The sequence below is a fragment of the Cynocephalus volans genome, chromosome 14, assembly GCF_027409185.1.
Source record: "Cynocephalus volans isolate mCynVol1 chromosome 14, mCynVol1.pri, whole genome shotgun sequence".
In the NCBI taxonomy this organism is placed as follows: Eukaryota; Metazoa; Chordata; class Mammalia; order Dermoptera; family Cynocephalidae; genus Cynocephalus; species Cynocephalus volans.
This window is the reverse complement of record NC_084473.1, coordinates 43,816,971-43,828,795: the sequence shown is the minus strand read 5'-3', so window position 1 is coordinate 43,828,795 and position 11,825 is coordinate 43,816,971. Positions and strand designations below refer to the sequence as shown.

Below are 11,825 nucleotides of genomic sequence, written 5' to 3'. Positions count from 1 at the left end.
GTGTATGTGTGTGTTTCTTTTTTTTAATCAAAGGTCCCTTGGTGGGCAGTTGGATCCTGACTTCCATGAGTGGCCATGCCCAGGGGAAAGAGAAAGGAACCAGGTGGCACAGGGAGGGGTCATCTCCACAACATTCCATTCATACGCAGAACTAAACAGACAAGCACAGAGTCACTACTGCAGTTAGAAGTTGGCAGCACGGGAAGGGGGAGGAACGGGTAGGGGACTAGGGGTATAGTTAAAAAAAAAATACAGCCCCCCCACCAAACTGGGGTGCCTAGGGGGAACATGGTCTACTTCAACCCAAAAGGAATCAGAAGATCAAAAGCAGTTTAGGAAAGCCAGAGCCATCAGGATGGGGGGAGGAGGAAGGTCCAGGGAGTGAGGGGGGTGTTTGGCAACTGGGGTGAAGGGATTGCCCTCCTCCTGCTGGGATCCCCCCAGCTCCTCTGGTCTGGCAGGAAGGGGACAGCCTGCAACCCCTAAGAGCAGGCCTAGGGCTGCCAGATGCTCCAGGCAGGGGGCTGGAGGGGCTGACAAAGGCTTGCCCTCCAGGGAAATGACGGCGCTGCCCCCTAGCTTCCCTGCCAGGTGCAGTGGTCCTTGACCTCCTCGTAGCAGTTTGCTTATGATTCATGCTTGATCCCTGTCAGCTTCTTCTTGATAATGTCCTTGGAGCTGGCATAGGTCATTTTGCTCTTAAGGGGTGCAGACTCAGGAGCCCAGAAGATAAACACTAGGTCCTCCTTCTTGCTCTCCTTGGCCTCATAGTTTGTGTCATAGAGAGTGTAGTGGCAGTCCTTGTCTGGCAGCATCTTGACGCAGGTGGTGTGGGGGTTGTCCAGTCTGGCCCACATCTCCTACCAGTGTCTCCTTGCCCTCCCCCAGGATGATGTTCCTGTTCTCACTCAGGCAGAACAGCACTGCCTTCTCGTGCTTCGTCACCTCTGGCATTGACGACTTGCACACCTCATATCATTGAACACCTTGGTGACACCATCAGAGACAGCCACACCACAGGCCATGTTTCTGGAAGCAAAAGAGAGGTGGCAAGGAGAACCAGAGAAGACGGAGCTGCTGCAGCCGCTGCCCGGATCTGACTGCCCATCCCGTGTTGAATGCCAGATACCTTTCCCCATTTCTAAACCAAGGTCCTCTCTGGAAACCCCAGGCATTGCTTAGACTTGATTGATTCTTGCCTATATGGATAAACTCTCCTTAATGAAAACTACCAACTTTCTACCTTTTCCAGGTGATTTGCCTCCAAGTCAAGGAACTACATTGATGTGCCCTGAAACCTTGTTTTTTTTTTTTTTTTTTTTTTGTCTTTTTCCTAAATTGCTTTATGTCCTTTCATTCATTGTCATCCCTCTCCCACAACTGGTGTTCCACTGCCACCAGTGGTACCTCTCAAACCACCTACTACGTGGTTTCACTGTCTGCAGGGCAATATATTATAAAAGAGCCCATGATGAACTTGGAATGGGGGGCTTAGGGATTGGATCCTTTCATTCACTAAGCTTTCTCAGAATTGCTGATTTCTAACAAACCATGCTGTAATGTGATTTACCTGCTTGTATATTCCTCTCCCCCTTTACATCGTGGGCTTGGGAAGCAGGGCTGGTGTCTGCCTTGCTCTCTGCTCTATCTCTGGTGCTCACAAAATAGGTGTTCAAGAAATAATTATTGAAAGACAGAAAAGGGGATAGCCCCTGCCCATATATTTAATATTTGAAATCCCCAAAAGGATTTCCTAGATTTCCTCACCCACTTCCTGGGCCCTACAAATTGCCCTGTGCTCCGAGCTCTGGGGCCCCCCTTCCCTTCCTCACTCTGAAGTCTCTATGTGTCTGAAGGCCCAAGTTCGGTGCTGCTTCCCTTTTAGCTAGGGGTAGGGAGCCCGCACCCAGACACATCTGACCTGAGACTTGTTTACAAATCCCAGCTGGAACGAAGGAGAGTTGCTTCAGGGTCTGGGCAGGGCTCCAGTCTGACAGACACGCTGTGCCCACCAGGCACTCCTGCCTCATCCCCCTCCCTCCCTGGGTGCTATGGATTCCCGATGTTGGGATGCATAAAGGCTCACATAGGCGAGGGCTCGAGGAGATTTTCAAGCTCATACTTCCTCTAAAGACCCCTCCTATGCCCACGAATACAAAATTACCAGTTTTGAAATGTCTCCTTCTCCAAGGTCATACGGAGGGGCTTCTGAGATTCTAGCAATATTCTACTAGGGTACTTTGAAAAGTTCACGGAAAGTTTCTTTCTTTATTTTATTTTTTTTTTTTGATTTTATTTTTCACCAACAAAGCAAAGGCAAATGTATCTTTTTTTTTTTTTGGCAGCTGGCCGTAAAGGGGTTCTGAATTCTTGATCTTGCTGTTATCAGCGCCATGCTGTACCGAGTGAGTCAACCGGCCAGCCCTGTTATCTTTTAATTCTATTTTTCCACAAGCTTTTTGAAATATCCTCATATTTCTTGAGCTGGGTGGTGGTTACAGGATATTTTCCTCATAATAATTCATTAAGCCGTACACTTATGATCTGTGCATTTTTTCAGTGTGTATTATATTTCACAATAAAAACAGCAAAAAAAAAAAAAAAAAAAAGAAAAGAAAAGAAAGAAAGAAAGAAAGGAAGAAAAGAAAAAAAGAGACTCCTCTTCCCACCCCCGAAGCCCTGAATCCAATCAATCCATGCTTAAGGAGCGCCTGTCTGCACCCAGCCTCTGCAAGGGAAGGAGATTCTTGTTCTCCAGGAGTTTCCTGGAAGAAGCAAAAGTAGTTAGAACAACAAACGACACTGAATCCAGTTCTGAACTGTATCTGGAAAACAGGCCATGCTGCCATTATTTTGAGTAGGATTTCAGAGGCCCAAGGAGGTGGTGGTGTTTTGACTGGCCATGAAAATACGGGTGGGATTTAGTAAGTGGAGGGAAGCCATGAGAACAGTGAGCAAAAGCTAAGTAGACTGAGCCTGATATGTTTGGGGGGCATTGAAGAGACCTGGTGCTGAGTAGTTTGTGGGAGGCAAGTCTGGCTTGGAGAGCCCTACCTGCTGCCCCCAGTCCCAAACACAGGCAGGATGGACACCACTCCCAGCTCAAGTCTGCCTCAGTGGGGTGGAGGGGTCTGAGCCCTCATGCAAGAGCAGACATGTGGATTTCACATTTCTTGGTTTGTTCTGTTGTTTTGCTTAAGCCACAGGCCCATGTGGGCTCATAATCCCCATCCCAGACAGACTGGAAGTTACATCTGCCAGACGCATTACACGGGCATGCGCATTCCTGCAGCGGCACTTCATCCCTGACTTCTAACCCTGTTCCACCCTGCAGCTGCCTCCAAGTCCCAGCACTCATAAGCTGTTTAGACGTGGGGGTGTAGGGAGGGGGCGGGAGAACTCAGGACTGCTGATTCAGGGATGGAAATGTGTGAAGGGCTGTGAGATGACTCCTCCCCACCGCAGCCCAGAGCCCTGGAATTCGGGAACTTTACCCACCGTCACCAAGCCCGTGGCTGGCCACCTGATACTATGGGCAAAGGTGCCATGAAGTATTGGGGGGTTCCCTAAAACTCCAGGAAGGGCTACTAAATTTAATACAAGGAGGCAAGACTAGGATGTATTTCCACTTCGGTGAGTAAAAATCAAAACAGTCATAGTCTGTATACAACAGTGGCTGTGTTGAGAAATGAGGTCTAAAGTACAGGAAAAGAGATAATAATAATGACGATAGTAGTGATGTAAATAATAACTACCAAGCATGAGATTAACAACGTGCCTAGCATTGTGTTAAACATTCGCTTCTAAACATTCTTTTAATCCTCATAATAATCCTATAATGATGTTATTATTTCCATTATACAGATGAGGAAACTGAGGCTTTGCGGGGTGAGCTGTTTTGCCAAAGTTATACAAATTGTCAGTGCAGAACTAGGATCTGAATTCTGGCAGTCCTACTCCAGAGCCTGCACTGTGGAAGCTGGTGATGCCCACTTAAGCCTCTTCTGAGTATGGAGAGGGTACCTCCCCCATGGACTGGAGCAGAGCAGTCCCTGTGGCAGGTGTGGCTCTCTTCGAGACCATGTGGCAAATTTTACTTGTGCTGGTTCCTTATTAAGGGCTTTACGTGTGACTTATATAGAAAGGAGGCCATGAACTGCCAACATGACAGCTGTATTTTTCATTAGTAAATCGACAAACTGGCTGCCTGGGTCCACACATGTGTCTATTAGGGTGAGCCTGATCTGGAGCTGAAGCCCCCCATGTATCAATTTCACTGAGAGTCTGTGTGCAAGGATATCCCCCAACCGGGACCTGAATGCCAAGAAAACCCCTCTTGGCCTCCTCTTGGCAGACTTGGCCAGGCTTCTCCAGTGACAGCCTGGCTCTTTGGATTTAAGCTGCCTGGTCAGACTGCGAGGGTCATCTGTACAAAGAAGGGAGTAACAGTGCCAGGTTCCCGTGTGCATTCCAAGTTCCACATTCCGCGTGCAGACTCCAGGTGCCAGAGCAAGGCAGGCCCTTGGCAGGATACCGGTAAGGGTTCATACGGTATATTTTTCCTCTACACACATAACCTGGGGGTTCCTGCATCTTGAATTCTCTCCACTTTAATTGACATGGTTCCCGGAGCTGGTAACTAGTAGGTTTACCCAGGGAGCCTTTTTCTTTTTGTTTTTGTTTTTTTTTTTAACCATTTAATTAACTTGTTTTATTTAGGAGCAGAGAATGTTTTGCTCTATCTACAAAAACACAGTTTTTTAAAAAGTACATCCTCAAATAATGGGGAGTGGATGGGCTGAATAATTTTCTTTTTAACTTCTGGTGATAGTTTGTAGGGTTGAACCCAAGGGTTTGGTCTTTGTCACAAACACACGGATGTTTTTCCACCAAGTTTGTTGAGTGGGACATCTTTCTGGGACAGCATTTGTGTGTGTGTGTGTGTGATAAAAACACATAACATGATATCTAACTTCTTAACAGGTTTTTAAGTGTACAGTACAGTATTGTTACCTATATACACATTATTGTACAGCAGATCTCTAGAATTTTTTTCATCTTGCATGACTGAAACTCTATACCCATGAAACAGCAACTCCCCATTTCCCTGTACCCCCATCCTTGGCAACCGTCGTTCTATTCTCTGCTTCTGTGAGTTTGACTACTTTAGATTCCTCATATAAGTGGAGTCATGCAGTATTTATCCCTCTGTGACTGGTTTATTTCAGTTAGCATTGTCTTCAAGGTTCATCTATGATATTACGTGTGACAGCATTTGCTTCCTTTTTAAGGCTGAATATTTCATTCTATGTATATACCACATTTTCTATATTTATTCACCCATCGATGAACGTTTAGATTATTTACATCTCTTGACTATTGTGAATAATCCTGCAGTGAACATAGGTGAGCAAATATCTCTTCAAGATCTTGTTTTCAGTTCTTTTGGATAAATATCCAGAAGTGGGATTGCTGGATCATATGGTAATTTTATTTTTAATTTTTCAATGAACCTCTATGCCAATGTTCCATAGCGGCTGCACCATTCTACATGCCCACCAAAGTGCGCAGGTATTGCTGACACTTGTTATTTCCTTTTTTTTTTTTTTTTTTCTTTTTTAAAATAATGGCTATCCTAACAGGTATGGAGTGATATCTCATTGTGGTTTGGGGTTGTATTTCCCTGATGATTAGTGATATTGAACATCTTTTAATATACCTGATGGCCATTTGTATGTCTTCTTTAAAGAAATGTTCACTTAGGTCCTTTTCCCATTTTTGAATCGGGTTATCTGTTTTGTTTTTGTTTTATTTTGCTATTGATTTGTTCCTTACATATTTTGGATATTAACCCTTTAACATATCTATAGTTTGCACATAATTTTCCCATTCCATAGGTTGCCTTTTCACTCTGTTAATTGTTTGCTTTGCTTCACAAAAGATTTTTAATTTGATATAATTCCGTTAGTCTACTTTTGCTTTTGTTGTCAGAACTTTGGGTATCATCTCCAAGAAATCATTACCAAGACCAATGTTATGAAACTTTTCCCCTATATTTTCTTCTAGGAGTTTTATAGTTTCAGGTCTTATGTTTAAGTACTAAATCCATTTTGAGTTGATTTTTGTGTATGTGTGAGATAAGATCCAATTTCATTCTTTTACATATGGATACCCAGTTTTCCCAACACCATTTGTTAAAGAGGCTGTCCTTTCTCCATTGTGTAGTCTTGTCACCTTTGTTGAAGGTCCTTTAGTTTTGTACATGTTTTGAAGTCAGGAAGTGTGAGACCTTTAGCTTGTTTTCTTTCTCAAGATTGTTTTGGCTAGTTGTGGTCCTTTGTGATTCCATATGAATTTCAGGATTTCCTTTCATATTTCTGCAAAAATTACCATTGGGATTTTGATAGGGATTGCACTGAATCTGTAGATCATTTTGGTTAGTATGGACATTTAAAAAATACTCACATTAAGTCTTTGAGTCTGCTAACATGGGATGCCTTTCCGTTTATTCGCATCTTTAGTTTCAGTAATGTTTTATCGTTTTCAGTGTACAAGTCTTTCATGTCCTTGGTTAAGTTTATTCCTAAGTATTTTCTTCTGTTTGATAGTATTGTAAATGGGATTCTTTTCTTAATTTTATTTTCAGATTGTTCATTGTCAGTGTATGATTTTTTTTTTTTTTTTTTTTTGTCTTTTTCTTGACTGGCACTCAGCCAGTGAGTGCACCGGCCATTCCTATATAGGATCCGAACCCGCGGCAGGAGCGTCGCTGTGCTCCCAGCGCCGCACTCTCTTGAGTGCGCCATGGGTTCGGCCCCATAACTGATTTTTGAATGTTGATTTTGTACACTGTAACATTGCTAAATTTATTTATCAGTTCTAGCAGTTTTTTGTGGAATCCCTAGAGTTCTGTACAAATAAGATCATGTCATCTGCAAACAGAGATGGTTTTACTTCTTCCTTTCCCATTTGGATGCCTTTATTTTATGTTGCCTAATTGTTCTACTTTGGATATCCAATACTGTGTTGAATAAAAGTGGCAAGACTGGGCATCCCACCCTTGTTCCTGATTTTAGAAGAAAGGTTCTCAGTTTTTCACCATTGAATATAATGTTGGCTGTGGACTTTTCATATATGACTTTTATTACATTGAGATAATTTCCTTTTATTCTTAGTTTGTTGAGTGTTTTTAATCATGAAAGGTTGTTGAATTTTGTCAAATGCTCTTCTGCATCTATCGAGATGATCATGTGATTTTTATCCTTCATTCTGTAATGTGGTCTACCACATTGATTTTCATATGTTGAACCATCCTTGCATCCCAGAGATAAATCCCACTTGGTCATGGTGTATGATTCTTTTAATGTGCTGTTGAATTTGGTTTGCTAGTATTTTGTAGATGATTTTGTATCTATATTCATCAGGCATGTTGGCCTATAGGGTTTTTGTGGTTTTTTTCTTGCAGTATCTTTGGCTGGCTTTAGCACAAAGGAATGCTGGCCTCATAAATGAGTTTGGAAGTGTTCCGTTTTCTTCAATTTTTCTGGAAGAACTTGAGAAGGATTGGCATTAATTCTTTAGATTTCAGTAGAATTTTCCAGTGAAGCCATCTGGTCCTGGGCTTTTATTTGTTGAGAAGTTTTTGATTATGATTCAATCTCCTTACTAGTTATAGGCCTGTTTAGATTTTCTATTTCTTCATGATTCATTCTTGGTGGGTTGTATGCTTTTAGAAATTTATCAATTCTAAGTTATTCAATTCATTGGCATACAGTTGTTCACAGTAGTCTCTTATAATCCTTCTTTTTTTCCCTAATGGCGTCACTTGTAATGTCTGTTCTTTCATTTCTAATTTTACTTATTTGAGTCTTCTTTCTTTTTAATTCATAGTCTAGCTAAAAGTTTGTCAATATTGTTGATTTAAAAAAACATCTTTTAGTTTTGTTGATATTTTTCTATTTTTCCATTCTTTATTCTGTTTATTTGTTCTCTGATCCTAATTATTTACTTCCTTCTGCTAATTTTGGGCTTAGTTTCTTAGAAACTTTTTCTAGTTTCTCGAGGTGTGGAGTTAGTTTATTTATTTGAGATCTTTCTTCTTTTTTAATGTAGGTGTTTATGCTATAAACTTCCCCCTTAGAATTGCTTTTGCTGCACCCTATAAGTTTTGGTATATTATATTTTTATTTTTATTTGTCTCAATATATTTTCTAATTTGCCTTTTAATTTATTCTTTAACCCTTGGTTATTCAAGAGTGTGTAGTTTAATTTCCACATAATTGTGAATTTTCCAGTTTTCTTTCTGCTATTGATTTCTCTGTTTCTTTACTAACTTTCTATCTGGATGTTCTACCCATTTTTGAAAGTGGGATATTTAAATCTCCTGTTATTATTGTGTTGCTGTCAATTTTTTCCTTCAGTTCTGTCAATGTTTGCTTCATATAATTGGGTGCTCTGATGGTGGATATATCTAGTTATAATTGTTCTATTTTATTGGTGAATTGGTAATTTTATCATTATATAATGGCTTTATCTCTTGTGACAGTTATTTACTTGAGTCTATTTTGTCTTTTATAAGTATGGTCACCCCTGCTCTTGTTTGTTTACCATTTTGCATGGAATATCTTTTCCCATCCTTTGTTTTCAGCCTATGTGTGTCCTTAACTCAAATGTGAGTCTCTTGTAGACAGCATGTAGTAGGATGCAGTTGTCTTATCTATTGAGCCACTCTATGTATTTTGACTGGGGAGTTTAATCCATTTACACTTAAAGTAATTACTGATAGGAGAGGACTTACTGTTGCCATTTTGTTAATTGTTTCTGTGTCATAGCTTTCTATCTCTCTCTTTTTCTTTCACTATCTTCCTTTGTGTTTCACCGATTTTTTTTTTTTTTTCGGTACTGATATTCCTTGATTCCTTTCTCATTTTCTTTTGTGTATTTTCTTTAGGTATTTTCTTTACAGTAACAATGGGCTTACATAAAATATCTCATAATTATAACAATCTATTTTAAGCTAACAACTTCAATCACATACAAAAACTCTACTCTTTTACCTCCCTACACACTTTATTGATGTCACATATTTCATCTTTTTATATTATGTATTCATTAACATTCTATAATTACAGTTATTTTTATACTTTTGTCTTTAACTTTTATACCACAATTAAAAGTGATTTATTTTACACACAACCATTACAGTATTAAAGTATTCTGTATTTGCCATTATATTTATCTTTACCAGTGACATGTATACTTTCATATGCTCTCATATTGCTGTCTAGTGTCCTTTTGTTTTAAATTGAAGGATTCCCTTTATCATTTCTTGTAAGGCAGGTCTAGTAGTAATAAAATTCCACAGCTTTTGTGTGCCTAGGAAAATCTGTTTTTTCTTTCATTTTTGAAGGACAGTTTTGCCAGATATAGTATTCTTGGGTGACAGGTTTTTAAATTTTTTCTTTCAGCACTTTGAATATATCATCCCACTCCTTCCTGGATTGAAAGGTTTCTGCTGAGTAATCCACTGGTAGTCTTGTGGGAGCTCCTTTATACAAAGTGAGACTCTTTTCTCTTGCTGATTTTAAAATTCTCTTTTTCTTTTTTGACTTTCTACAATTTGATGTTTACTTCTTTGGGTTTATCTTAGTTGGAGTCTGTTAGACTTCTTGAATTTGGATATCCATTTTTTTCCCCCAGATTTGGGAAGTTTTCAGCCATTATTTCTTCAAAAGCTTTCTGTCCTTTTTTCTTCTTATGAGACTCTCATAATGTGTATATTTATCTGCTTGATGGTGTCCTGTAAGTCCCTTAGTCTTTCTTCACTCTTTTTTATACTTTCTTTTTGCTCCTTTGATAATAATTTCAAGTTACCTGTCTTCAAGTTCACTAATTCTTTCTTCTGCTTGATATAGTCTTCTGTTAAACTCCTCTAGTGAATTTTAAAATTCAGTTATTGTATTCTTTAAATCCAAAATGTGTTTGGTTCTTTTTTATGTTTTTTTTTTAAAATCTCTTTGTTGATATTCTCATTTGTTCATACACTTTCCTGAGGTCACTAAACATCTCAGGAGCCTTTGTAAGATACAGATTCTCATACCCTACTGGCAGAGAGTCTGATTCAGTGGGTACAGGGTGCAGGCTGGAAAGCTGTATTTCTTAAAGGTCTTCCAGGTGATTCAGATGAATATCCAGGTTTGGAAACCACTCCCAGTGAAGACTGCCTTCAATCCCTTCCACTTCCTGGCACTCTTCAAGGTTCCATTATCTGCCTAGCAGTACTCTACCTTTTTGTATCATTTGAGGGCTCTTGAAATCTTCCACCTCCTGGCAGCCTCCCTGGGTTGAATCTTGTCTGACCATAGGTTTCTTATGACTCTCCCCAGTTCTCCTTACCCCAAAGTGTGCCTACACTTTCCATATGTATATTAATTTCATATTTCTATTCTGTTGGCTTACTTTCTGAGTCTTAGGCCATCACTGCCTAGAGAACTTTTGGACTAGGTCTGGCTCTTACTACCTCATGGTGACAAAAAAACAGTGAGTGTAGCAGGGATGAAACTCTGGAGACCCAGGTTCAAGCCTCTGTTCTTCTGGAGTATGACCTCAGACAAGTTGATTTCCCACTCTGGGCCTCAATTTCCTTATCTGTGAAATGAAGGGTGTATAGATGGCCTCCATGATCCTTCTCTTTAGGCTCTAACTTTCTCTTTCCTCCTCTTGTGCACTCCACAGGTGAGGAAGTGGAATTCCAGAGACACTCCTGAAACTCTGCCCAAAATCTAAGGAACCAAAGGGTTCACCAGCTCCTCTTCCACCTCCTTTCCCGAGAGCAGCTATGGCCCTGAGTGATGTTGATGTGCAGAAGCAGATTAAGCAGATGATGGCTTTCATTGAGCAGGAAGCCAGTGAAAAGGCAGAGGAAATAGATGCCAAGGCTGAGGAAGAGTTCAACATTGAGAAAGGACGCCTTGTGCAAACCCAACGACTGAAGATTATGGAGTATTATGAGAAAAAGGAGAAGCAGATAGAGCAGCAGAAGAAAATCCAAATGTCCACCATGAGGAATCAGGCAAGGCTGAAAGTTCTAAGAGCCCGAGATGACCTCATCTCAGTATTGCTCAGTGATGCAAAACTGAGACTCGACAGTATTGTGGAGGACCCAAAAATCTACCAAGTGCTGCTGGATAAACTAGTGCTCCAAGCTCTGCTCCGGTTGCTGGAGCCTGTGATGATTGTGCGTTGTAGGCCACAGGACCTCCTCCTGGTGGAGGCTGCAGTGCAAAAAGCCATCCCTGAATACATGATGGTCTCCCAAAAACATGTGAAGGTCCAGATTGATCAAGGGGCACACTTGGCTGTGAATGCAGCTGGAGGTGTGGAGGTCTACAGCACTGATCAGAGAATAAAGGTTTCCAATACCCTGGAAAGTAGACTGGATCTCTTAGCTCAGCAAAAGATGCCAGAAATACGAATGGCTTTGTTTGGAGGCAATGCCAACAGAAAGTTTTTTATGTAAGCCTCTGGGAAGTGAAGCTCATGGTGAACTGCTAAACCAAAGCGACAAATTATTTGGGCAAAGGACATGAGTAATGTTTTCTTCTCTCTGATACTCTGATATTATGCTATCTTCTTTCATGAAATACCCTTTGGATAGCTAAAGGCATTATAAAGTATGAACTTTGGAATAAAGCCCAATTTAAGGCTCAAAATTGAAATCTAGTTCATTCATACATACCACAGCTTCTGGTCTGTTCTACAGTCTGGAATGAGAGTGAAGATGTCTGCTTTTTGGCTTGGCCTTGGGTGAACTGTGAATGGTATTC

At 40.7% G+C, this 11,825-nt stretch overlaps 1 protein-coding gene and 1 pseudogene across 1 annotated transcript; one reads left to right on the top strand and one right to left on the bottom strand.

Annotated features, from left to right (window-relative positions):
- Positions 1 to 321: 321 nt before the first annotated feature.
- LOC134362510 (cofilin-1-like) lies at positions 322 to 1,025 on the bottom strand (annotated as a pseudogene).
- A 9,812-nt stretch (positions 1,026 to 10,837) lies between these two features.
- ATP6V1E2 (ATPase H+ transporting V1 subunit E2) lies at positions 10,838 to 11,518 on the top strand. Its single transcript, XM_063077573.1, has one exon. It carries the CDS (start codon positions 10,838 to 10,840, stop codon positions 11,516 to 11,518), a length of 681 nt encoding a protein of 226 aa, XP_062933643.1.
- Positions 11,519 to 11,825: the final 307 nt, after the last annotated feature.

Excerpts from the sequence above, each read along its gene's own strand:
- ATP6V1E2 (XM_063077573.1), top strand. The coding sequence starts at position 10,838 with ATGGCCCTGAGTGATGTTGATGTGCAGAAGCAGATTAAGCAGATGATG.